This window comes from Linderina pennispora (genome assembly GCF_002104995.1).
Source record: "Linderina pennispora strain ATCC 12442 chromosome Unknown DL89scaffold_1, whole genome shotgun sequence".
In the NCBI taxonomy this organism is placed as follows: domain Eukaryota; kingdom Fungi; phylum Kickxellomycota; class Kickxellomycetes; order Kickxellales; family Kickxellaceae; genus Linderina; species Linderina pennispora.
The window spans coordinates 1,271,362-1,295,636 of record NW_024468249.1 but is presented as its reverse complement, the minus strand read 5'-3'; the positions used below and the strand labels follow the sequence as shown (position 1 = coordinate 1,295,636).

At 53.1% G+C, this 24,275-nt stretch overlaps 12 protein-coding genes across 12 annotated transcripts; 7 read left to right on the top strand and 5 right to left on the bottom strand.

Annotated features, from left to right (window-relative positions):
• Window positions 1-695: 695 nt before the first annotated feature.
• On the top strand, window positions 696-1,149 carry DL89DRAFT_289746 (alpha/beta-hydrolase; the record flags this gene model as incomplete). The annotated part of the gene is made up of 2 exons (XM_040889997.1): window positions 696-830; window positions 862-1,149. The coding sequence occupies 2 exons, from the start codon at window positions 696-698 to the stop codon at window positions 1,147-1,149; spliced, it is 423 nt and encodes a 140-aa protein (XP_040747328.1).
• A 362-nt stretch (window positions 1,150-1,511) lies between these two features.
• Window positions 1,512-2,313, bottom strand: DL89DRAFT_264078 (SCP-domain-containing protein). The gene has a single exon (XM_040886095.1). It carries the CDS (start codon window positions 2,227-2,229, stop codon window positions 1,555-1,557), a length of 675 nt encoding a protein of 224 aa, XP_040747327.1. The 5' UTR covers window positions 2,230-2,313; the 3' UTR covers window positions 1,512-1,554.
• An 850-nt stretch (window positions 2,314-3,163) lies between these two features.
• On the bottom strand, window positions 3,164-4,122 carry DL89DRAFT_264077 (SCP-domain-containing protein). The gene is made up of 2 exons (XM_040886094.1): window positions 3,779-4,122; window positions 3,164-3,753 (listed from the first exon to the last, which is right to left on the bottom strand). Exons 1-2 carry the CDS (start codon window positions 3,997-3,999, stop codon window positions 3,207-3,209), a joined length of 768 nt encoding a protein of 255 aa, XP_040747326.1. The 5' UTR covers window positions 4,000-4,122; the 3' UTR covers window positions 3,164-3,206.
• Window positions 4,123-4,391: 269 nt separating this feature from the next.
• On the bottom strand, window positions 4,392-5,578 carry DL89DRAFT_9988 (uncharacterized protein). Its single transcript, XM_040892323.1, has one exon. The coding sequence runs from the start codon at window positions 5,335-5,337 to the stop codon at window positions 4,663-4,665; it is 675 nt and encodes a 224-aa protein (XP_040747325.1). The 5' UTR covers window positions 5,338-5,578; the 3' UTR covers window positions 4,392-4,662.
• A 705-nt stretch (window positions 5,579-6,283) lies between these two features.
• DL89DRAFT_9986 (uncharacterized protein) lies at window positions 6,284-7,905 on the bottom strand. Its single transcript, XM_040892322.1, has one exon. It carries the CDS (start codon window positions 7,580-7,582, stop codon window positions 6,368-6,370), a length of 1,215 nt encoding a protein of 404 aa, XP_040747324.1. The 5' UTR covers window positions 7,583-7,905; the 3' UTR covers window positions 6,284-6,367.
• Window positions 7,906-11,081: 3,176 nt separating this feature from the next.
• On the top strand, window positions 11,082-12,631 carry DL89DRAFT_264075 (MBOAT-domain-containing protein). The gene is made up of 4 exons (XM_040886093.1): window positions 11,082-12,237; window positions 12,287-12,475; window positions 12,498-12,538; window positions 12,567-12,631. Exons 1-4 carry the CDS (start codon window positions 11,140-11,142, stop codon window positions 12,577-12,579), a joined length of 1,341 nt encoding a protein of 446 aa, XP_040747323.1. The 5' UTR covers window positions 11,082-11,139; the 3' UTR covers window positions 12,580-12,631.
• A 1,693-nt stretch (window positions 12,632-14,324) lies between these two features.
• Window positions 14,325-15,013, top strand: DL89DRAFT_253997 (uncharacterized protein; the record flags this gene model as incomplete). Its single annotated transcript, XM_040885237.1, has 2 exons — window positions 14,325-14,719; window positions 14,740-15,013. 2 exons carry the CDS (start codon window positions 14,325-14,327, stop codon window positions 15,011-15,013), a joined length of 669 nt encoding a protein of 222 aa, XP_040747322.1.
• A 786-nt stretch (window positions 15,014-15,799) lies between these two features.
• Window positions 15,800-16,591, top strand: DL89DRAFT_264073 (uncharacterized protein). Its single transcript, XM_040886092.1, has one exon. The coding sequence runs from the start codon at window positions 15,823-15,825 to the stop codon at window positions 16,525-16,527; it is 705 nt and encodes a 234-aa protein (XP_040747321.1). The 5' UTR covers window positions 15,800-15,822; the 3' UTR covers window positions 16,528-16,591.
• Window positions 16,592-18,736: 2,145 nt separating this feature from the next.
• DL89DRAFT_264071 (LMWPc-domain-containing protein) lies at window positions 18,737-19,285 on the bottom strand. Its single transcript, XM_040886091.1, has one exon. The coding sequence runs from the start codon at window positions 19,238-19,240 to the stop codon at window positions 18,761-18,763; it is 480 nt and encodes a 159-aa protein (XP_040747320.1). The 5' UTR covers window positions 19,241-19,285; the 3' UTR covers window positions 18,737-18,760.
• Window positions 19,286-19,841: 556 nt separating this feature from the next.
• On the top strand, window positions 19,842-20,552 carry DL89DRAFT_218184 (uncharacterized protein; the record flags this gene model as incomplete). Its single annotated transcript, XM_040884345.1, has 1 exon — window positions 19,842-20,552. A coding segment is annotated over one exon (711 nt), but the record flags the coding sequence as incomplete, so codon positions are not given.
• Window positions 20,553-20,956: 404 nt separating this feature from the next.
• DL89DRAFT_289738 (dihydroxy-acid dehydratase) lies at window positions 20,957-22,730 on the top strand (the record flags this gene model as incomplete). The annotated part of the gene is made up of 2 exons (XM_040889996.1): window positions 20,957-21,409; window positions 21,438-22,730. 2 exons carry the CDS (start codon window positions 20,957-20,959, stop codon window positions 22,728-22,730), a joined length of 1,746 nt encoding a protein of 581 aa, XP_040747318.1.
• A 421-nt stretch (window positions 22,731-23,151) lies between these two features.
• Window positions 23,152-24,231, top strand: DL89DRAFT_289737 (uncharacterized protein; the record flags this gene model as incomplete). Its single annotated transcript, XM_040889995.1, has 3 exons — window positions 23,152-23,326; window positions 23,401-23,758; window positions 23,799-24,231. The coding sequence occupies 3 exons, from the start codon at window positions 23,152-23,154 to the stop codon at window positions 24,229-24,231; spliced, it is 966 nt and encodes a 321-aa protein (XP_040747317.1).
• Window positions 24,232-24,275: the final 44 nt, after the last annotated feature.

Sequence of the window (24,275 nt, the reverse complement as noted above, 5' to 3'; positions counted from 1 at the left end):
AGCCATGCTCATTAGGTGACTCCGGTGTTTTGAAAGGTACTACATAAGGTCCACCAAACACCATAGCAACTCTCCAAGCAATTACTCAACTGCCACAGCCCACATTTTAATTTCTAAATGAGCTTTTGACCTTACAGATGCTGCTAAATACCCTACCCTTGGTAGCCGCCTTCACTGCACTGTCGTCAGCCCTCCCTGCTGCTCAGAACTTTCATCAGGGCGTCCGTCGCGACGTGTCTAAATCAAGCGGGTTATCATCATACTTCAATGCTGATGTTGCTGACTCTTTGAATGTGAAGGCCAAGGATGCGTACATGAAGACGAAGAAGGCGCAACAGCAGCCAGCGCTCACAAGTTATGAAGACAGCGTCCAAAGCTCTGTCCTCAGCATCTCAGTCGATTGTCGAGAGGTATGCCAAGTACGCTGGAGCTGCTGCAAGCGTAAATAGCACTGCATGGGATTGTCCAGGGGTCTGCCAGAGCCCCGAAACCACTCATACTGTGGTTTATCATAATTGGGCCAACGTGCTTCGAGCAAATACCGGCTACATCGCTTACAAGGAGGATACGAAGGATATCATTATCTCTTTCAAAGGAAGCACGACGCTGTTTGACTGGATTGCAGATTTGACCGTTCTTTTTGGTCGACTGGCCAAGCAGTGTCGGTGGGTCCCAGGTTCATGTTGGGTTCAAGAATGCGTATCAGGCCAGAGGGTGATACCATTGTGGAGGCTATATCCGACCTGGTTGCCAAGTTCCCTACATTCAAGATTACCTTTGTTGGCCACTCACTTGGCGGAGCACTTGCATCGGTAGCTGCAGCTGACTTTGTTCTGAAACATCCCGAGTGGGCGAAGTAAGATGCAGCTCTTCACATACGGCCAGCCTCGCACCGGCAACTCGGCCTACGCACGTTGGATTGAGAACCAAGGTTTCCCAATCAGCCGCGTAGTCTACAAGAAAGACCTAGTCCCGCGTGTCCCCCTTCAGAGCATGGGATTCCACCACCACAGCGAGGAGCTCTGGTACACTCCGGCTGGCGGATTTACCCATTGCGGTTCGAATGGGGAGAACCCAAACTGCCAGGACTCGGTTCCGTTCCTTACTTTGGATGCCCGTGACCATGGAGGCTACCCAGGACTGAGCTAGACTGGGAGTAAGTTTATGAGTGGCATATCGAACCATTTCTTCCAAGCCTATCTCCCAATACTATCGCTATCAGGATTGCTGACTTGGAAAGGATGAGTGGTCAGGAGCATCACATAAAAATACATTGAAAAATGAACACAGGAGGAAAAGGAGACCGGTCGGTATCCTTGGAGTCTGCATATGCGCGTGTCTGATCTGGTTCATGGCTGTGTTGGAGTGTGCTGGGACTCTGGGGCCAACATCTCCAATGACCTCTTGGGCATTTTATTTGGATTTCAGTGATATGTTTTCTGGTTAGTATAAACCTTGTCAACAAATCGAGACACGCAGTTCCGAACGATAAATGCACACATGGTCTGGATGTGGTCCTAATACATTTGATTCCACTAAGATCCTATGGAAGTCCTAATTTGCGATATACTCCTGGGTCCAGTACCAGTTTGACTGACCGAAGCCCACGCTATCATAGGGCCCGACGATGTTATCGTGGTGACCAGGGCTATTGATCCACGCCTTCATCACGTCGTCCACGCTGCGCTGGTTGAATGCGACGTTCTCAGCAGCACCACGGGCACCCGACACAAATGGCTTGATGCGCTCAAATAGCCCGCCCTTTGGGTTGTTGTGTGTCATTTGCTTAATGCTGTTCTGATACTCAGAGTGCTTCTGAGCTGCGCTGTTGAGACCGGGGTTGAGGGTGAGCGCTTTCTTGCCAAATTTTTTGCGCTCGTCATTTACCAGCTTCAGCATCTGCTCTTGCCAGCCGCCATTCGAAGCTGGGCTTTTCGCAGATTGCGCGGTTGTCTTTTGCGGTGCCGGGGCAGGCTTCTGGCTGGAGTTGGCGGGGCGCACGTATACTACTTTGTGCACGACTACAGTTTTCTGATTGCTATTTGCGGGCGACCGGCGCCCAAGGAATGGAATGAAGCTCCACGTCGATTTCTGGCTCAGACTGCCTTCTGACAAACCATGGATAGTGTCAGGGGGTGGTGAGTCGGTGTCAGGTTGCGCGATGGGCATAGCAAGTACTACGCCCAAGAGAACAAGAAAAGGAACGAGAAAGGAGGACAGCTTTTTCATGATCGTTAGAAGCGGAGAGAGGAGTCGTAACGAGAAAATGAGAATAGGAAAAGCAAGAGTGTGCAAAATGTTACCAGAACGAAGGTGCAGAGGTGAAGGAGACGGAGTCTCTGGCAGGGATGCCTTTCTGGCTTTATAGCCACTTTCCTTTTGTGGCCCAGAATGCCTGAACCAGATGTTGGCATCCAGCTGCGCTACTCATCCTCATATCATGCCGATATTTCGAATCTAAAGCGTTGCTGTGGTATCACAGCAGAGCCAGAAAGTGCCTGTGCTATTTGCTGAGAACTAGTCAATCACAACAGATTGGCCAAGAGCACATTGGAGGCGACGGAAGGAGCGCGAAGCTACGCAGCGTCGGCGTAAGCCGAAAATAGACAGGGACACCTTGGCTATCAGCTGTGTGTTTCTTGGAAAGAGAATTTTACTTTCTAGAGGACAGCGCCAGTTTTTTTTTGCAAAGCTCGGCACCGCCTTTTTGGGAAATCGTGCAGCATGATGTACATTTTTCGGCGAAGCTGCCAGAGGCTAAAAATATCCTTCTGCGTGTGGATGCAAATGAGCAACCAAGCCCCGCTACAAAGGACTGGTGGAAAGGGTACCCTGAGGACACACGCTTATAAGACACACGACACAACGGTATCCAGACACGAGCATGAATGAAAGACAGGTTGTGGGTATCGCACTCAGACTATTAATATTCTGCGCTCGGAAACAAGTTTTTCCAGAGAGCGATAAGAGGAATACAATAGCTGAGAATCTCGGCGCAGCCCTGGTTTCATGGCCACGCATGGTCTCTGAAAATAGAAGCTATGCAAGCATGGGTCGCTACTACAGTACAGTTGAAATCAGTGCAGGTTATATGTAAGCCTGCGAGGACGCATGGGCTGGTGCTGGTTCTCTGCTCACTGAGCCAAAAATAGATCATAAGCCAATGTATTCGCCTTGAAACAGCTAATCACTAAAGCCAAATCGCCCTAGAGGCTGGCAAACTGCTGGGTCCAGTACCAATCTCTCTGGCCGAAGCCGACAGCATTGTAGTCTCCAATAATGTTAGTGTGATGACCCGGGCTCTGGATCCACGACTGCATGACCTGCTCCACGCTGCGCTGGTTAAATGCGACATTTTCAGCTGCACTCCTAGCACCCGAAACATAGGGACTTATGCGCTGCATGATATCGCCGTTCGGATTGTTGTGTGTCATGGTACGGATGCTGGACTGGTAGTCTGAGTGAGCCTGAGCTGCGCTGCTGAGACCAGCATCAAGTCTCAATGGCTGCTTCCCATACCTGGCACGCTCGGCGTTGACTAGCTGCAGCATCTGTTCCTGCCAGCCGCTACCTGAGTAAGAGCCCTGTGCACCAGTCGAGGATCCGTCCAAAGGTGCTTTAATTGGCTGGCTTGAGGGATTTGTAGCTGCAGATGGCTGGTTGGTGTTCATTGAAGGAGGGAGCGGCTGCCCAGTGCGCCCACTGTTTCCAAACTGGTTCATCTGGTTCTGCCAGTTCATCACCAGAAGATCCCTGTGCGCCATTCGAGGACCCGTACGAAGGCATCTGGACCGGCAGATGCGAGGGCTGCTTGGGGGCTGCAGCAGGCATAGGTGCCCACTGGAATCTGGTAGAAGGAACGCCAAACTGCGTGCTGGGGCCAGAGGGATACGGGTTGAAGGATTTCTTGCCAAGTACGTTCACCTGATCCCTATCAGCGACAGGAGCGGCGAGCGCAACGCCAAGGAAGAGGAGAACGGCCTGGTAGATTGAAGGCATGGTCATCATTCGATACCTGAAGGAAGGATGGGGTGGAGGATGTAGAACGTGAAAAATGCAAGTGTTGCCAGAACGAAGTTGCAAGTGATGTGTGAGGAGGAAAAGCAGTTGGCAAACAAGGAGCTCTGTCTGGTACTTATATCCATATGGACGCCAGCCACATCTGTTCTATATAGGGCAGGCCACATAAATAAAACAGGGAGAGTGTGGACTGTAACAGCACCTTCCACATGAATTTTAGGGATTGCACGTGTAGGATAATCTAATTGTTTTTTGTTCAGTGCTGCACATGTGGTGAGGTGTATTTTTGTTCAGTGACACATCCACGATCCCTAAAATATCTTGCAAGACGAATAGTATATGCATACGAGTTGTTCCATTCGAAACATCGGCTCAAATAGGCCGCCAAAATACCACGCGTGGGCGATAAATAGATGGCCATCTATTTATATTTTGTAGAGTGAAAGATATGAAGCAAAATTAGAAAAGAAAAATGAACAGAGAATGAAAACAGGCTCCAAAGTGCAGGAGCAGGGAGAGAGGGGTGCTAACGAACATGCCGTGGATGAAGGAACCGGCCATTCCAATATGTCCTCCCAGTATGCCCCCGGTGGGACACAGGTAAACTACATCGCATAAAACAAAATCATCGTCGCTTCCATTCTACGACGCGATCTTTGCAAAGTCCTGTGTCCAGTACTTGTTTGTGACACCGAAGCCGACATGTGTGTAATCGCCAATTATGTTGGCAAAGTGCCCCGGGCTGTTCTTCCACCCGGTCATCACGCTCGACACATCCGGGTAGTTCCAGGCGACATTCTCACCCACCGCCATCCACGGAATGCCGGCCGCCGAGCACCGCTGGCCCAACGAGCCCTTCGGGTCGCTGTGTGTCATCTTCGAGATCGAGCTCTGGTGGTCCGAGTGCGCTTGCGCAAACGACGTCAGCGTGTCCATTAGCGCGACCGAGGACTTGCCGTTCGCCGCGCGGATTTCGTTCAGTTGGCCCAGCATGTCGGACATCCACGAGTCCGGGATCGTGGTAGTAGAGGTGGGCACGGAGGGCGATGCTGTCTCAATCACCGTCACGATTACGTTGTGGTCGGTCGAGCTGCTGCTGGTGGTTGTGGGGGCGTCGGTGCTGCACACGTCGTTGGTGATGAACTGCGTGACAGTCACAATCTGCATATTGTTGTTATTATTGTTAGCCGCTGAGGTAGCAGCGTCAGTGTTGACCTCGTCCCAGTTGCGCATGGCCAGCGGGTGGACGGGCGCGCTGCTGACAAGGGAGCCAAGCATAGTGGCGGCAACAAAGAGACCCGAAACAAAGTTAACCATGGTAAGATATACAGCTGGAATGGGAAGAACAGTCGGTATGTGAATGGTGGGTAGAGAGGTGATATCCGATCAACAGATGCCAAGGTCAAAGACAGGGAAAGGGGAGGTAAGGGGGGGCAGTCTCTGACGTGTGAAGGATGAGGGATTCAGACCAACTGCCAGCCTGTGCCTGTGGTTTATATACAAAGCATCCCATCGTCGTCCACATAGTTCTGGCCAGAGGGACATGGGTCGCTGGCTGAATAGAGTTTCAGCTATCAAAATCGGGTCCCAAAAAAGTCACTCTTGCTGAACTATACAGGCGTGCGGCAAATAGTAAGGTTGAACGAAATTGATGGGCCAGGACAAAAGCCGATCGGCAATCAGTGGGGCAATGCTTTCTCTTCCCAACACAAGCGAGGCGTTATCCACACAATTTTTTCAACGGCTCCATCGGCGTTGCGAGCCTCAGCCTAAAGCGCAAAAAAGGAATGTGATTTGCATCAAAGCCATATGTCTCCAGGCACCATTCCATTCGCCTGGTTGGCATAGGTTGGCATCGCTGCAACGCTATAGGAGCAGACCGAGGCGTTGCTTCGTTCTGGAGATCTGCGAATTGCACCTCGCAACCCTCTTCGCACCATTTGCAGCACTGTAAGCCGATCGCGGTAGAGCACATTTCCAGAGCCTATCCGCATCTCTGGGAGGTATAGAGAGGGTGTGCTAGCCGTGCCTTGGCGAATGGGGTCATATCTTGGCGCTTTGAGTGCAGTTGGAGGGGCTCTTGGCGAGTGCTGCTGCAGGCCATGTTTGCAGATACAGACGACGTTCTTCCCGGTGATCCGAGTATAAAAAGCCCAAGCAATGTTCGGTAGCGCAAGCATTGGCGCCAAATGCAGGATGCCGAGCCCTCCCAAGCTGGGCCGGAGGGCTGGCCTGGTCGGTTGCAGGCATAGAGCTGGCCAGGGATAGCGGGGTGGTGGGTGATAAAATATAACTCGACGATAAAAAATTAAGACAGCGAACGCATCGAGAAGTCAAAAAAAAAAAGTCATAGGTGGTCGACCAGCAGGCCGTCCACCAGCGTGCTGAGCTTGGGCAGCAGCAGCTTGAACACGCTGGTCAAGGTCGCAATCACCACGCCGGCAGCCTTGCACACGTCCTTCTGGTCCTTCGCCAGCGCCCCAGCGGATGTCTCCAGGGCAGGCAGGTTGGGCAGCGCCGATGACGACACCGGCGTGTCTTCGGGCAGCGCAAACCCACAGGCACTGAGCGAGTGCCTGTGGTTGAAGCCCCAGACCAGCAGCCAGATGCACGCAGCACTGACGCTTATCGGGCACTTGCCCTGGACAATGCCCAGCTTGTCGGCGCGGTCGTACGCCTTGGTGGCAGCGGGGGCGAGCCAGGCAGGCAGCTCCAGCATATTGCACCAGCGCGTGACGAACTCGGCCGGCGACGCGCGCTGCGAGGACGTGTACTCGTTGCCAAGCACCTGCTTCATCAGGTTGTAGTACATGCCGATTTCGCGCTTGGTCACGTTGCCGGCGGTGCAGATTTCGGCAAAAGTGCGCGGGTAGCCGTGGCGGCGACACAGAATGAACATCAGCGCAGCCAAGATGGCATGGCGCTTGCGCACCGGCTGGCGGTTCTGCACCTTCTTCAGCGTCTTGACCTGCTCGTACAGCTCCTGGGCCTCGTGCCAGATTGCCTCGGGCACCTGCAGCGCCTCCCAGTCCACCAGCGGCTTCTCCGACGGCTCGGTGGTACAGGAGGCCGGGTTCATTGGGCTGCGCTCACACGGCGCATTTGACTCACTACTGAGCTTGCGGGATTTGCGCACGGGCACGGGGATCTCTGCCGGGCACGGCGACAGGCCAGTGGCTGCCGGGCTGCCGGTTTGTGGCTCGTCGTCCTCGTCATCCTCGTCATCGTCGAACTCATCGGCGATTGTGCCCATGCTGCCCTTGCCTATGCACCCAGTGCGTGTGCGCTTGCCCAGCACCGGCGACACGCTGGTGGCCGAGTACTGCGACGGCGAGCGCGTAAACGATGCAAACGAGCTGGCTGGTGACGAGCCGCCAGGCATGCTGGGCACACCGGGCACACCGGGCATGCTGGGCAGCGCTAGCGCACCCTCCATGGCAATGCCGTCGTCAGGGTTGGCCGAGCGGATGTAGTCGTTCGAGCGGTCCATGCTCATGGCGCTGTGGCCAACAATCGGCGGCCGCGCAACAAAAATCTGCGGCTGCGCCGACTGTTGCGGCATTGCACGGGGCACTGGTGCAGCGCTGGGCTTGTTGTAAAATGGTGCGTCCGCATAGGCGGGCGGCGGGTTCACGAGTGTAGCATACTGTGCTAATCGTGACCCGCTTAATAATCGATTAGACGGCGGACCAAGACCGGACTCCTGTCGCCATAGCGCAAGCTCAAAGCTCTCCTTGTCGTTGATAATTGCATACGGCGGGCGGGCACCGTCCTGCTGCGTGCAGAGAATGGCTGACGGCTGCGGGTTGTCAGCGCCGGCTGCTGCTCCGGCTCGGGCGCTGGGTTTAGAAGCGCCTGTAGCTGCATTTGATAGTTGCTCCTAGGGGTTGTGAGAAAAAAGGTTTGAATTGAGTGCGAAAAGAGTGGGAAAAATTGCTTTTTCTGCAACAATAGAGGAAAGGTGCAATTTGCTGGCCAGAAAGTGCCCCCTATTTGAGCTTTTCTCGTTGGGCCGAAACTCGGGCCACTCATCGTCGTACGATTTTCTTTTGCGGAGAGGTTGCGTTCCTTAGCATCCGCTTGGTGCCCCCACCCACCCAAACAGCGCCCCTCCCTTTCGCTGGGGCTCTATGAATACGCACCTGGCCAATGCTTGGAGGATATGAGGGTGTTTAATGAATACAAAAAAGAAAGAAAGCTCGTAAACGCTACAGCATGGCGACTGAGATATAAAACAAATGGGATGAAAAGGCAGACAGGTATCCTCGGGTGGGAGGTCTCGTTGGCCAGGCTTTTATAGACCTCGGGCGCTGTAGCAAAAAGATGACACATAGTCCCATCTTTTTGGCTGGCCCGGGAAGAAAACAGGGGAGGGGGAACGCAGCTTTCGCACGCCCCTGCGAGGGCAAGCCGGCCAATCGCATCAGCATCGGCATCAGCAGCTGGAGACTGTTGAGAGCGACATGAAACGGCCGTCGTTCTCCGCCTTCAGGAACAGTCGCTGGTATGGCGGCGTCAGTGGGTCAAAGTACACACCTACAGCAAAAAAAGAATCAAAACATTAGTCCCATGACGCACCGCTCCACTGCATACTTGGCACCCTGCCAGAAAAAACCCGCCAGCGTCGCTTTTCCTTTCCATTTGGGGAGATAAATGAAAGATACGCTGCGCCCTATATGCGCCATATATGCATGATCTCCCTCCACCCCCACCATTTTCCCAAATATAGCACGTACCTTCTATCGATCCTGTCCGTCGATTCATGCAGATGTAATAGAACCCCGCTATGGTCAGACCCGTCTCGCTTGCCTCGACGTTGATAAACTCGGTCTCTACAGGCTGGACGTATGTTAGCACCGCCGGCCCCATTCTAAATCACACTGGCGACTCTAGCCACCTCCACTTGTAGTCATCATTTTCGCCATTGCCTACTAACCTTTCCACCGCATAAAGACGAAGTCCTCGAGCATCCTTGGAATGCGCTTTCCGCCGAGCGACTCAGGCCACTTTTGCAGAAACACCTCGGGGCTCTCGGCGACGGGGTCAAACAGCGACCAGTTGCGCGTGTCATCCTCGCACCGGGCCTTCCACTTGCCCGTTTTTGGCCAGAACCGCTGAAAGTCGATAATCTCGCCCTCCCAGCTTGTCAAAATGCTCTTTGGTGTCCGCGGGATGTTTGTTGCACGCATAACACCCGACAGCTTGGCATTCCGCATATCTACCGTCTGGATGGTCACATCGACATCCCACTTTTCGACATCCGGCGGCATGAACTGCGCCGACAGCATGCTGGCGCGGAATAGCTCGTTGGACTGCGCCGTGATCTTTTGCACGCCTTGGAACCGCATGCCAGGACGCAGCAGGAAGCAGTCGAGAGAACAGCGCTCAAGCGTGTTGGCAATCAGCCATTTCTTCACCCCTGCTTCCTTCTGCGCTCTAATGCGGCGGGCCCGGCGCCGGCCACGGGCTGATGCCGAATCTGACTCCATTTCGCCGCTCTCGCTCTTCTCCAGCCGACTCGTCTGAGTACCAAACAGCGCGCGGACGTTCTGGTGCGCCGACCGCACGCCATGGTCGACTCTGCCTGACAAGGCGTTCGCGTAATATGCGTCGAAATCCTCCGAGTCGTCAGAGTTATGCCCCGATGCAAACGTCCTGTGTGCCCGCAGCACCGCCAGCATCGCCAGCCGCGACTCCTCTATAGAGCCGTTCTGCGGGATCTGGGGGAGCGGCCCGAGCTGTGTGCTAGCTGCAGCATGCGCCCGGTACTGGTCGCCACGCGTAATCGGATGCGCTCGCAGCGCCTCCGGCAGTCCGGGCAGCCCCAGATCCTCGGACACCTGTAGCGGCTGGATACCGCTACGGCGATCACGCGCTCTCTCGTCACTGGGTGTGTCCTCGGTCTCCGATTGGTGGGTGGTTGACGGCTGGTTGTACCAGTAGCTGTCGACGTCGTTCGACGGGAAGTGCGCTGGCGCTGGCTCTGTGTCGCTGGATGAGTCGTGGCCAGGTGCGCTCTCCAGGGGCGAGGCTGTCAGAACCGCCGGTCCGTAGTGGTGCCGGATAGCTGTGGGGGGCGGAGTGGCGCGGCGGAACCGGATCCAGTTCCGGCCCACCCTCGGCTGCTCTTCATCGGGGTTGTCCTCCTCCTCGTCGTCGTCGTCGTCATCGCTAGACATCATATACTCGGTATGAAGATCCGCCCTGTGTCGCTGCTGCTGCTGGCGCAGTAACTGCTGCTGCTGCTGCTGCATTAGCATAAACCGCGTGCGCTGTCTGTCGGCAAAAGAACCCAAAAGCTCCTGCACTTGGTGGTCGCCGGCTTGGTGGAGTCGGACCGGCTCCTCGGATGCCAGGTCGCTGATGCGAAGTCGCGGCGGAGTCGGAGGGTTTACAATAGTGACTGTTGGCCGGCTATTGTGCGTTGGGTGGGTTGGGTGCATGAGGTGGGCCTCGTCGCTGCGCCGCACATCCGCCTCCACCAAGCGCCGTGCTTCAGTCCACACGGCGCTGTCGCCTGCCTGCTGCTGCTGCTCTGTCCCTGCGTCCAGCGCTCGTCTTTCACGCTCGGAAATACGCATGTTTCAAGGGTGTCTGTGGCAATAACTGGAAAAATAAGAATGATGGCACAAAAGTGAAGGAGCGCTGAGACAAAAGATATGCCGGATGGTGTGACAGAAAACACTCTTTTTATATCTGGGCCCCGTTCTTGTACTGCCGTCGTGCTGGGAAGGGGACGTCGAGAGTCTAGTGTACAATAGAAAAAAAGAAGCCTCTAGGATATTATGAGTATACTGGGGAAAAGGCTGTTGAAAATAAATAGTAATTTTACGAGAGGGAAAAGGAAGAAAGGACTCACACGTAGCATGTCGGCGGTGGCTCACTTGCGTCTCAGTAAGCTCCAAATGGTGCCATTGTGTGAAGTTTGATTGCCCGCATCACGTGTTTTACGCCGATGCCAACCGTGCAGTTTTTTGCAATATGCAGAAGCAAGGAAAAAATTGGGTTCCCAGTTACTACGAGCGGCAGCCCTAGACTTTCCTACCACTTCTTCTCCTTCGCTTTCACCCAACCCCTCCTTTTTAGCACTTGGCTAGCAGTCACCGCCCTTTTTATCTTATGCGCGCCCTCAACACAGGCTTCACCTGGCTGTCGGCCAACTACCTGGGCGGCATTCCGATCGACCGTATTGCGACCGTGGCCAGCGTATTGTTCTCCTATGCACTCGCTCACGTTTTCCGGCGCATTCCCGCAAGCAACGCGCCACTGCGACATGTCTTTTCGATAGCCTCGACACTGTTTCTGTTTGGAGCTGTGCAGGAGCAGTACATTGGCCTAGCGCACCTGCTGGTAGGCTCACTGGTCATCTACGGCATGATGAAGACTTTGAAGGGTGCGCTAATGCCCAGGGCTGTGTTTTTCGTGGCAATGCTGCACATGTCATTCAGCCAGCTGCGGCGGCAGTGGGGCGAGTCAGGCACGGTATCATTTGATTACACGGGCGCACAAATGGTGTTTGTGATCAAGGTCACGTCGCTGGCATACTGCGTATACGATGGCACATGCGATCCAAAGACGCTGTCAGCGTACCAGCGTAAGAATGCCATTGGTGGCGTGCCGTCGCTGCTAGAGTTTCTCGGCTACGTGTCGTTTTTCCCAGGATTTGCAGTTGGCCCCGCCTTCGAACTGGCAACGTACCGCCGCATGATCTCGTTCAACAACAGGCAGGCCAGCCGCCAGGTCAACGCACGTGCGTACACGACCCTGCTGGTTGGCATGTTCTGGGTTGCTGTTGTGGTGGTGTACGGCGATAGATTCTCGTTTGGATTCATGACAACCGACGACTTCTCGCAGTGGTCGTTTGCCAGAAAGGCTGTATTCATGGGCATCTCTGGGGTGGTGACGCGCGGCGCGTACTATGCAGCATGGAAGATGAGCGAGGGCGCATGCATGCTGGCTGGTCTTGGGTTTGACGGATACTGCGAGGACGGCTCGATCGCCTGGCTCGATATCGCCAACGTCCGTGTGTTTGACGTCGAATCGTCGTCCAGTCTGAAGGCAATGATCGACGCATGGAACATTGGCACCAACACCTGGCTCCGCCATCACGTGTACATGCGTCTGAACCAGGGGTCTGGGTCCAGCAGCCACGCAACCCTCCTGACATTCCTTGTGTCGGCCTGGTGGCACGGCTTCTACCCCTGGCTACTACCTGACGTTCTTTGTCGCTTCGCTGGCCTCAAACTCTGCCCGCGTGCTGCGCAAGAACTTGCGGCCACTGGTGGTTTCCAAGGAAGATGATATGGAGAAGCGGAGACCGCCAGTCAAAATCATGTACGACCTGGTTGGGTGGATTATGTCAAAGTTCACACTGGACTTTGTCGTTGTGCCGTTCATGCTGTTGAACATTGCGCCGAGCATCACAGCGTGGAGGAACCTGTATATGGCCGTGCCTGTGGGCATTGTTGTGGATAGAGGTATCGTTCAAGGTATTAGGTGCTGGCCAGCTGCTGAAGCCGTTTTGCCAAGGACCAAAAGGTTGCTAGCAAGACCACGTAGACAAATTTCATACTTTTTTTACACTTTACAATATCATTGAGCTAGAACCAGTATGTTTTGCAGCAGGCTCATTCAGCAAGGGCAAATCCGTACGCTTCTATTGCAGTCCATACGCATAGTTGGTTTCACCGTGGGCGCCTTGGAAAGGGACTGTTTGCAAGCCGTCCTCTCAATCCAGTAAGATATTGATAGTACATATACGAAGCCAAATCGCGTTGGAAAACCAGGCTTCGACAGTGAAGTGGCCAATACTCCTCTTCTCTATCTTTTCGTTTTTTTAGATGCTGCCAATGCATGCTGGCATGTTTACAGCGGCGGTTTCTTGTATCGTTTAGAAAGTAGCCTTCAACTTGCTGCTACTGGCGAACTAAAGGAACACACCGCTAGTGGAATTGTGACCACTATTATATCTCTGACCACCATGGTTGTATTTACCTATAAAGCTGGCCACAATATGATGGGTAATCTCGAAGACAGGTTTCTGGCAGATAACAGCGATTATGACTTCATGGTTGATATGGATAATGAAATAGGAGCTGACCATTTCGAATTATCCAGTGACTTTAGGGAGTTACATGAGAGGTAACCAAGTGAATAAATAAGGATTACTTTTCTTGCATACTGTGGCATATTGCTACGTTAGAAGTATGTGAGTGCTTGACTAATAAGACATGTAAATAGTCTATTCAACGCTTAGAGAAACGAAAAGATGAAGGCAGAAGTAGATGCTAAAACTAACATGGCAGAGCAATCACACAAATAGTATTTGAATCCAAATGATTAATAATCTGAGTGCGATACCCACAACCTGTTTTTCATTCATGCTCGTGTCTGGATACCGTTGTGTCGTGTGTCTTATAAGCGAGTGTCCTCAGGGTACCCTTTCCACCAGTCCTTTGTAGCGGGGCTTGGTTGCTCATTTGCATGCACACGCAGAAGGATATTTTTAGCCTCTGGCAGCTTCGCCGAAAAAACGTACATCATGCTGCATGATTTCCCAAAAAGGCGGTGCCGAGCTTTGCAAAAAACTGGCGCTGTCCTCTAGAAAGTAAAATTCTCTTTCCAAGGAACACACAGCTGATAGCCAAGGTGTCCCTGTCTATTTTCGGCTTACACTGAGTATCAGAAACAGCATTAATAGATTGACACACGAAACCCGCAAAAAAACAGGACGTTTGAGCGCATCAGGCCATTCGTGTCGGGTGCCCGTGGTGATGCGGAGAACGTCGCATTCAACCAGCGCAACGTGGAGGATGTGATGAAGGCGTGGATCAATAGCCCTGGTCACCACGATAACATCGTCGGGCCCTATGATAGCGTGGGCTTTGGTCAGCCGTGTAGTTCCCCAGCGGCCTGAGAACCACATTCGGCCCGTAAGATTGCTGTCTTTCCGAGGTTACGACTGAGCATCAGCCGAAGGGTACGTTAGACATAGCTTGCTCGTCAGGCGGAGGTTCCTCGCTTCACAGCAGTCCAATCACTTTTAGTTTACTTCACTACACAACGCAAGGGACCGATTCTCAAACAATAAGATATCTGATAGTTCAGAGTCCTACCTAATACATGTAGACGTCCACGCTTGAAACCAAATGTGGAATAGCAGAGATATCTGTACTCTCATTAGAATATTCGAAAATCAAAGAAATCTGAAATAAGCTGGAATCACGCAAATGAGACTATGCCCGTTGTCGTTCTTGTTGCCAACCACCTTTCTGCTGCGCTTCTCGCATTTATTGCTTTTTATGATGACCCTCTTCAGCGAGTCTGCGTTCACCATTGTCGACTTTGTCGCCCAGCGACTGATATATGTTAGCTGGATACCGATGGTGGTTGCATTTATAACTCTGTGTCTGTCCTCGGACAAAGAGCGACAGTTCGCCCGCCTGGCAAAGATTAGCCGCGTACTCTACCTAGGAGTTATTGCACTCCATTTATCCTACGTTATCCTCCATCCGAAAGCAAAATGGTATTCGTTCATGAATCCAATATTTCTCGTCATTCAGTTTTTTATGATAGTTTCGGACCCTGTCTTTTGGCTGGTTTACGGCGACAATGCCATCACTGTGGATGTAAAGAAGTACCGTTCTTGCCTAATGGCTATTGATGAATTAGCCAAAAACGAACTCTTCCCCGATTTTTGGTTTGGGATTCACACTTCAGTGTAGCCTTTGGAACGCTTGGTTTCGGTATTTTGTACGCCGTGTCACTAGCAATACCAATTAAAGATGAGGTTCTGACTGAGGACTTCAATGTCTATACTAGTATTGCAGCTTTTCTTGTTACTCTAGTCGCCTTCGGCTACGTAGTCCATATGAAAAAAGAAGACGCCCAGAAGTATACTGTGAAGGAACTTTCAGCAGAGGATGGTGTGGCCGAGACCATGGCGGAGTTTGCGAATGAGGAGGTACCCGATCAAGCCAACAAGCAAGTCTGATTGCGACATAGAGCGCGCTGTCTTTCATTACCCACTTTGGTGAACGTTACCAATTGAATCCAATATCAATTCCATGTCGTATTGAATGTGTATCAACGCTGTCTGTCTGTATCCATAGTATACTAGCTGCAGCAACCATGGACTAGTGTTTGCTCCAGCAGATATCTGGCCCAAAATCTGGAATCTTCATAGTGTATCCAAACAAGATATGTATTCACTAATCAGCTTAAATTAATACTTCAACTTTTCAAGAACCCCTCGGAGCACCTGGCAGCTTTGCCAGCGGCAGTGTTCGCGAACTAGAAAGGATAATACGAATAACAAATAGACAAAGAGGATACCAATACAGTATCGGGAGTTGGAATTAGAGTCATAATGAGGAAGGGGATGCGTAGAACGGAAATTAGAGGGGGTAGACCGAGGCATAGTGGATCCAGCAAACCAGGTATCCTGGTGGATCCGGACATAGGCCTGGAGTTGCTGATGGAGTCGTGCAAGCAGATAGCTCGCAAGCTTCGCAATGGAATACTGGAGCGTCAGTCGCTGTTTCTCCAAGTTTGCATTGCTTCATTCCAGGTGGCACCACAGACCGGCAAAGAGCTCGCCAGTCTACTCGTCCAGTGTCATTTTCACCATGAGAAGTGGTTTACCAATAAACAAGGCTTTATCACCGATATCCGAATTCTTGTTAGAATATTCGGGAATCAAGCAAACCTGAAACAAGCGGGAATTGCACAAATGAGACCATTTCCGTTGTCAGTTTTCTTGCCAAACACCTTTCTGCTCCGCTCCTCATACTTGATGCTTTTATGATGACCCTCTTCAGCGAGTCTGCGTTCACCATTGTCGACTTTGTCGCCCAGCGACTGATATATGTTAGCTGGATACCGATGGTGGTTGCATTTATAACTTTGTGTCTGTCCTCGGACAAAGAGCGACAGTTCATCCGCATAGCAAAGATTAGTCGCTTTATCTATTTAGGAACTATTACTCTCTATTTATCTTATTTTATTTTCTACCCGAAAGGAAGATACAATTCGCTCATCTATCCGCCATTTCTTGTCACTCATTTTCTTATAACATTTATGCACTCCATATTTTGGCTGGTTTACGGCGATAATGCCATCTCTCTGGACGTAAAAACATACCATTCCATCCGACAGGCTATTGAAGAAAAGATCAAAAGCAGACACCTCCGTCATATTTGTCTCAGGGGTTTAGACTTTGGTGAGGTATTTGGAACGCTTGGTTTCGGTAGTTTGGCTGCCGTGTCGTTGGTATTGCCAATTAAAGATGAAGTTTTAGTTGAGGATTTTACTGAGGATGGCAATACCTATGCTACTAGTGTAACTTTTTTTGTTTATCTAGCTTCCATCGGCTTCACGGTCTATATGAGGAATAGGGAAGTCCAAAAGCGTATTGCAAAGGAGTTTTCGGCACAAGGTAGTCTGATCGAGACCAAGACTGAGTTTGCGAATGAGAAGATGCCCGATCGAGACGACGAGCACGTCTGATTGCGATATAGAGCGCGCTGTCTTTCATTACCCATTTTGGTGAACTTTACCAATTGAATCCAATATCAATTCCATGTCGTATCGAATGTGTATCAACGCTGTCTGTCTGTATCCATAGTATACTAGCTGCAGCAACCATGGACTAGTGTTTGCTTTAGCAGATATCTGGATCAAACATCTGAAGTCGACACAAAGCAGCAAATCAAGAGATGATTTGGTCTCATCATCTGTGATCGGCTGAGTCGCATAAGCATTGGCCTTGAGTGACTGTGGTGCAATCACCACAATACAACCCAAAAAACGTAATCAATGTTCTCCAGAATGCTATAAAAGGTGGCAGAGTCAACATCGGGCAAGAACACTGCAGCAATCTCGCTGGTTACTTCTTGAGCACAAGAACAGGAGCTTTCAGCCACAGAACCAGACAGCCTAGCCCAGAATGAGCAGAAGCAGCCTGATCCAGCACATCAGCTAACTCCACAGGTACCAAAAGAATACATGCCCACCACTGACATTATCTTCAAAGCTATCGATATGGTGCGCAATAGCAAGGGCAATTATGTCGCCAAAAACAGCCACTGCATCACAAACTGCGCCAATCACAACTGCCAGTCTTTTGCTATAAAATTAATCTATGGCATGGTGCCGAAAATGAACCGCTAGACGGCGTGGTGTCCAGATGCATACGCAGAGGAAGGGATGGAGTGTTCATAAGGCTATTGGCAACAAGGGGCACAGGAACACATGCTGATGTGCATAGCAAACTCCGCGGTCCAGGGCCCTACGACGACGACCCTGGACACTCGCTGGGGTGCCCAGACCAGCAAGCTGGCGGAGTGGCACGCATTTACTTACACCCCTTCACGGCTTATCTCCAAGAGCTGGCAGCTTGAGGCACAGGAGGCACCAAAGAAAGGCAAGGCTGAGGCAAGACTAAAGCCGAGCCTACTTCTCTCGGGTCCACGATCATACAAACGCACAACCGAGCTTCAGGTCAATTGGTAACTCGAATTAGTTTATGAACACTGGAAGGAGAGAAGCAGGCAACAGCTTTGCAAAGAGGACGCTACGACGGTCAAGGAGAGGATCTGTCGCAAAATAATGAGGCGAAAATCCTTAGGCTTCTTGTCTATAATCTTTCCCCAAGCTGGGGTGTGAGTATAGGGTTGTTTAATCATATGTTCATCTAAGTAAATTCGGTTCATTATCATCCATATTTTCCTTGGAATGTTCGGGGATCAAGGAAACCTGAAATAACTGGGAATCATATAAATGAGACCATGTCCGCTATCATTTTTCCTGCCAAGCACATTTCTGCCCCACTCCTCACATTTGTTGCTTTTATGATGTTCCTCTTTAGCGACTCTGCGTTCACCATTGTCGACTTTGTCGCCCAACGACTGATATATGTTAGCTGGCTACCGATGGTTGTTGCATTTCTAACTCTGTCTGTCCTCTGACAAGGAGCGACAGTTCGCTCGCATAGCAAAGATTAGTCGCTTTGTCTATCTAGGAGCTATTGCTCTCTATTTATCATACTTTATCCTCCATCCGAAAGCAAAGTATTATTCTTTCGTCAATTCGCCATTTCTCGTCACCCGGCTGTTTATGATATTCACGAGCCCAGTATTTTGGTTGGTTTACGGCGATAACGCCATTTCTGTGGATGTAAAGGCATACTATTCTCGCCGACTGGTCATTGACCAAATAGTCAAAAGCAAGATCCTCCACCATATCTTTACACCTTTGTGAAGTATTTGGAACGCTTGGTTTCGGTAGTTTGGTTGCCGTGTCACTAGCAATACCAATGACAGACGAGGCTTTGACTGATGGTGCTAATATCTCTGCTAATACTGCAGCTTTTTTTTGCTTATCTAGTCTCCTTCGGTTACATGGTCCATATGAAAAACGAAGACACTCAGAACCGCATTGCAGAGGAACTTTCAGCAGAAGGTAGCGTGGCCAAGACCAAGGCGGGGGTTGCGAATGAGAAGGTACCCGATCAAGCCAACAAGGAAGCCTAACTATGATGTAAACCGCCCTGTCTTTCAGTACCGACTTTGGTGAACGTTAACGGTTGAATTCAATACCAGTGCTATATCATATCCTGTATCCACAGCATATCGTTTGTAGTAGCTGTGGATACGTCTTTGCTCCTACACATGTTTGGATCAAACACCTGAAGTTGACGCAGCACAGAGAAACAAGAGGTATATTCAAAAACTAGCGTAAATTAGAACCCAAGCTTCTTCAACAGCCCCTCGGAGCACCTGGTGACCTGGCCAAAGTTCTTCTCAAAGCCGTCCTGGCCGCCATAATAGGGGTCCTCAATAATGCGGTCCTTGTTGTCCGGGCTATACGAGCCAAACAGCGCAACCTGGGCCTTGGATCCGCTCGGCTGCTTGCGCAGCAAATCGCTGAGGTTCGACTCGTCCATGCACAGGATATAGTCGAACTTTTTAAAATCGCTGGCCTGGACCTGCCGGCCGTGGTGGCTGATTGGGACGCCGTGGCTTTTGCAGGTGGCAGCAGAGCGCGGGTCGGGCCTGCTGCCGACGTGGTAGCTGGCGGTGCCGGCGCTGTCAATTAGGAATTGGTCGCTGAGCTGGCGCTGCGCGACGGTGTGCGCAAAGACGGCTTCGGCCATCGGCGAGCGGCAGATATTGCCGAGGCAGACGAAAAGAACTTTGGTGCGGTCGTCGGTCTGAGCCATGGTTAGAAGTGGTAATGGTGATACTGGAAAGGGTAGAGAGCCGAATAGTAGAAGGGTTGAGGGGGCGACGTGGGGTATGCCAGGCTCTTTTATACGCAGGCGGTGGCAGCTGACGTATGTTGGGAGCTGGGTCTGGGGCTATTTGCTGTTTGCTGTACAGATCGCCCAACATGGAAAAACGGATCGTGCTTGGGCAGTGCAAAATCCGCATAAATTGAGAAGAGCAAGTCTGGCGTGGGGAAAGTTGTCGTGTTACGAGGCTAGTGTCTCGGTTCCTTTTCTTTCCTCCAAACCTTCTTTTTCGCCTTTTGTACGTTTTCTTCCCTAATCTAACTAGAAATTCAAGATGCCGTCCCGAACACCGCCAGCAATGGTGCGCATTAACATACCGACGGTCAATGTCAGTGACACATGGACGCCGACGCCCTTGCGCAAGCAGCGCCTGGCAACGCACATTCTGCGGCTATACCTGCCGTGCCTGCTGATCGTCTCGCTAGTACTAAACATATACTACTTCACGCGGCCCGAGCCCCTTGCACTGGGTCGCACGCGGCCGCGGCCAAGCAGCACGGGCGACCAGCGGGCGTACACAGAGGTAGATTTCAAGCAGCTGACGGACCTGGTGATAGTGCCGGGCCATGGCGTGTACCAGGGCAACGGCACGCCGCTGGACGAGTCGAACTGGTTTTTGCAGCCGGAGCAGGTGGGCTCGGTGGGGGCGTTCATGGCGCACATTGGCAAGGCGGTGGAGATTGTGAAGGAGCACGACACGGCGTTGCTGCTGTTTAGCGGGGGAGCGACGCGCGCGGGCGCAGGCGCGCAGAGCGAGGCACAGGGGTACTGGGCGGCGGCCGACCGCATGGGCTGGCTGACGGGCAGCGTGTACAGACGGGTGATGACCGAGCAGTATGCCAGGGATTCGTACGAGAACGTGCTGTTTTCGGTGGCGCGGTTCCGCGAAATCACTGGACGGTATCCGGACCGGATCACTGTGGTCGGGTTTGACTTCAAGCGCGAGCGGTTCATTGAATTGCATCGGAGGGCGCTCAACTACCCCAAGATCAGGTTCAACTACATCGGCATTAACCCACCCGGCAGCGTCGAGAGCATGGCCAAGGGCGAGCGGGCGAATGCGTATGAGCTGTTCAGCAAGGACCTGTACGGGTGCGGCGGGCGGCTGAGGGAGAAGCGCGAGGGGCGGAACCCGTTCCACATGAGCCACGGGTACCGGGGATCGTGTCCCGAGATTGCAGAGTTCTTTGACTACTGCCCAAAGAACCCGGTGCAGGTGTACGAGGGCGCGCTGCCCTGGCTCAGCTAGCGGATTTAAAAACAATTAATGTCATTTTTACACAGGGCATGTGGAGTCACTATGCTGGTTTTGGCAGGCCAGAGAAAGAAACGGTCGATCGAGGATGGTGCTGGGGGAGCTGGAGCCCGCATTGGCTCAAGGCTGCGCTCTTGATCACAGGGACGGGTCTGGACGGGGGTTAAACACGACATGACTCACTTTTTGTTGAAAAATAACGCGGCCCTGACCTGAGCAGCCCCAGTCTCTTATCTATAAAAGCTGGTGGAGGCAGGCGCCGTGCGCGCATAGTCGACAACGACTCTAGCCACCTCATTCCTCGCTTTTTCTCTTATCTCATCTTGGATTTCTTTCGTACCTCTCTCACACAAGAACAAGAGTCCTCTTTTTAAACAAAAATAAAGACGATGCTTCGTGCTCTCAGGACAAAACCCCTCAAGACGCTGTCGTCACAGCCTGTGCGGCTGTTCAGCGCCGCGCGCATCTCCCGCACCGAGGAGAAGCCACGGCTGAACCGGTACAGCTCGATCATCACGCAGCCCAAGGCACAGGGCCCGTCGCAGGCGATGCTGTACGGAACGGGTCTGAAGGAGGAGGACATGAACAAGGGCCAGGTGGGCATCTCGAGCGTGTGGTTCGAGGGCAACCCGTGCAACATGCACCTGCTTGACCTGTCGGCAGAGGTGAAGAAGGGCGTGCAGGAGGCAGGTCTTGTCGGCATGCGGTTCAACACGATCGGCGTCAGCGACGGCATGAGCATGGGGACGCGCGGCATGTGCTATTCCCTGCAGTCGCGTGACGTAATCGCAGACTCAATCGAAACGACCATGGGTGGGCTGTGGTACGACGCGAACATTTCGGTGCCCGGGTGCGACAAGAACATGCCAGGGCGTGCTGATGGCGATGGCGCGGCTGAACCGGCCATCGATCATGGTATATGGCGGTACGATCAACCCGGGCAAGGGGTGTGGCGGGCAGAAGCTGGATATTGTGTCGACGTTTGAGGCCTACGGATCGTATGTGGCCGGCAAGATCACCGAGGCCGAGCGGTTCGACACGGTGCGGCATGCGTGCCCAGGGCCAGGCGCATGCGGCGGCATGTATACGGCGAACACGATGGCGACAGCCGCTGAGGCCATGGGCATGACCCTGCCGTACAGCTCGTCGTCGCCAGCGACGTCGCAGCAGAAGCTGGACGAGTGCCGACAGGCAGGCCATGCGATCCGCAACCTGCTGGAGCAGAACATCTGTCCGAAGGACATCATGACCAGGGAGGCGTTTGAGAACGCGATCACGGTGGCGATTGCCATGGGCGGGTCGACCAACGTGGTTCTGCATCTGATTGCGATTTCGCGGGCAATCGGCATCAACCTGACGCTGGCGGACTTCCAGGCGATCTCCGACCGCACGCCGTTCCTGGCCGACATGAAGCCGTCGGGCAAGTACGTTATGGCGGATCTGCCGGCGATTGGCGGCACTCCGGCGATTCTCAAGTACCTGCTGAAGGAGGGCTTCCTGCACGGCTCGACCATGACGGTGACGGGCAAGACATTGGCGGAGAACCTGGCGGAGCTGCCGGGTCTGGCGGAGGGCCAGAAGATCATCCAGCCGGCGTCGTCGCCGATCAAGCCCACGGGCCATCTGCAGACGCTGTTCGGCAATGTGGCACCCGAGGGCTCGGTGGCCAAGATCACGGGCAAGGAGGGCCTGCAGTTTGCGGGCACGGCCAATGTGTTCGAGTCGGAGCCTGAGATGCTGGCGGCGCTGGAGCGCGGCGAGATCAAGAAGGGAGATGTGGTCATTATCCGGTATGTGGGTCCCAAGGGCGGTCCGGGCATGCCGGAGATGCTGACGCCGTCGAGCGCAATCATGGGAGCGGGTCTGGGACAGCACGTGGCGCTGCTGACGGACGGGCGGTTCTCGGGCGGCAGCCACGGGTTCATTATCGGACACATTACGCCGGAGGCTCAGGTGGGCGGGCCCATTGGTCTGATCAAGAACGGCGACAAGATCACGATTGACGCAGAGACGCGGCAGATCAACGTCGATGTGTCGGAGGCAGAGATGGAGCAGCGGCGGGCGGCATGGAAGGCGCCAGCGTTCAAGGCGGAGCGCGGCACGCTGTACAAGTACATCAAGAACGTCAAGTCGGCATCGTTTGGATGCGTGACCGACGAGTAGGCTTTTGGCTGTATATGAAAAATTGACCACATGGTCTTTGCGGTCCTCAATGATTGACAACGATGAAATTGGCCCAATCACAGGGCAGGGCGAGGACCGGAAACGAAGATTCGGCGCATGCGAGTGAGTGTGAAGAGGGCCGGGTCAGTTGTTTACAGCTGTGTTTGCTGATTGAGACTTTTGCGCTCTTTTTCCTCCTCTTCGCGTTTATTTTCTCTCCCTCTCTACTTTTAACGACCCCTCCCCTTTCCCTCTTCCTTTTTTTTTATTTTACGACCACAAAGTCTGACTATTCTAACCCAGACCGTCAGCACAACAGGCATCTATTTTTAAAGCAGCTCCTGATATCCCCTGGGGACGCATTAAGCTCTTATCCTTATTTCCTCTCTTCAATTCTTTTTTCACAGCTCTTTCCTCTCAAATGAACGCGCGCATAGTGGCATTTTTGGTTTTCTATATTGCAGCGGCTGCGCATACATGTTTGGCACAGTATAATGCGACAGGGCATCTAGTGCGGCGGCAGAACGCCGGGTGCGAGGCGGGCAAGACGTACTGTGAGCAGTTCGGGTGTCTCGCTACATCAGCGTGTCCGGAAGGTAGAGGAAATAAGGGAGCATCAGCACGTGGTTGAAATCAGAATCCATACTAATAACTACATATGGCCCTGTAGTGTGCACGAACCGCAAGGACCGCACGTCGTGCAATTTCAGCGTGGAGGGCCACGGGTGCCGGTGGGAATCAGAGGCATGTGTGGTGGACGTGCAGTGCAAGGTGAATCCGGACGGGTCGTGCCCGCAGTTCTGCGTGGGGTGCGGGGAGTTCCAGTGCGTGAATTTGGGGCTGAGCTGCCCGCTGCCGTGTGCGGTGCGCATGGAATCGGGGTGCAATACGGCGATGCTGTATAATGGGGTGTCGTGCAAGTGGCAGGGCGGCAAGTGCAGCCCGTGGAATGCCCTGGAGGATAAGCCGCTGGCGGCTGGGTTTGTGGTGGCGACGCAGGATTTCGTCACGGGGTCAGCCGCATCACGGTCGGAGGCGCCGACAAGCTCACTGGAAGGTTGCTGCGAGCACGCAGGAGAGCACGCAGGAAAATCTACTGGAGAGCTCGCTGGAGAGCTCGCAGGAGCCAACGGTAGAGTCATCCACAGACGAGCTGTCTACGGAGGCGGAGGACTCATTGGACGCCTCCAGTGAATTGGACAGCGCATCGGAGGAGGAGGATAGTGCCAGCAGCACGGCGCAGTTTGAGGGCGTGAATTCGACGGTTGCGTCGCGGTCGTCGGGGCTGGGGGCAGGGCCGATCGTGGGGATTGCGATCGGGTCGCTGGCGATCATCGGGCTGGTATCGTGGATTGTGCTGTACAAGGTCACGAAGAACCGGCGCGGGGCGGCAGACAGTTACTTGGACATCGACAAGCACAACCCCGGGCAGGACCCATACGGCAGCAAGGTCGACCTGATCACGACGGCAGCGGAGCTGGCGCACATGGGCAGGCGATAAACAAGTAGTCGCTCGAAAGTCTTTTGTAATAACACGACCGGTTA

Bases quoted from the DNA above. Each gene is read 5' to 3' on its own strand.
- DL89DRAFT_264078 (XM_040886095.1), bottom strand. From the start codon at position 2,229: ATGAAAAAGCTGTCCTCCTTTCTCGTTCCTTTTCTTGTTCTCTTGGGC.
- DL89DRAFT_264077 (XM_040886094.1), bottom strand. From the start codon at position 3,999: ATGCCTTCAATCTACCAGGCCGTTCTCCTCTTCCTTGGCGTTGCGCTC. The intron at 3,754-3,778 runs GTACGGGTCCTC...AATGGCGCACAG, and splicing joins CTGCCGGTCCAGATGCCTTC to GGATCTTCTGGTGATGAACT.
- DL89DRAFT_9988 (XM_040892323.1), bottom strand. From the start codon at position 5,337: ATGGTTAACTTTGTTTCGGGTCTCTTTGTTGCCGCCACTATGCTTGGC.
- DL89DRAFT_9986 (XM_040892322.1), bottom strand. From the start codon at position 7,582: ATGCCGCAACAGTCGGCGCAGCCGCAGATTTTTGTTGCGCGGCCGCCG.
- DL89DRAFT_264075 (XM_040886093.1), top strand. From the start codon at position 11,140: ATGCGCGCCCTCAACACAGGCTTCACCTGGCTGTCGGCCAACTACCTG. The intron at 12,238-12,286 runs GTTCTTTGTCGC...GTGCTGCGCAAG, and splicing joins ACCCCTGGCTACTACCTGAC to AACTTGCGGCCACTGGTGGT.
- DL89DRAFT_264073 (XM_040886092.1), top strand. From the start codon at position 15,823: ATGATGACCCTCTTCAGCGAGTCTGCGTTCACCATTGTCGACTTTGTC.
- DL89DRAFT_264071 (XM_040886091.1), bottom strand. From the start codon at position 19,240: ATGGCTCAGACCGACGACCGCACCAAAGTTCTTTTCGTCTGCCTCGGC.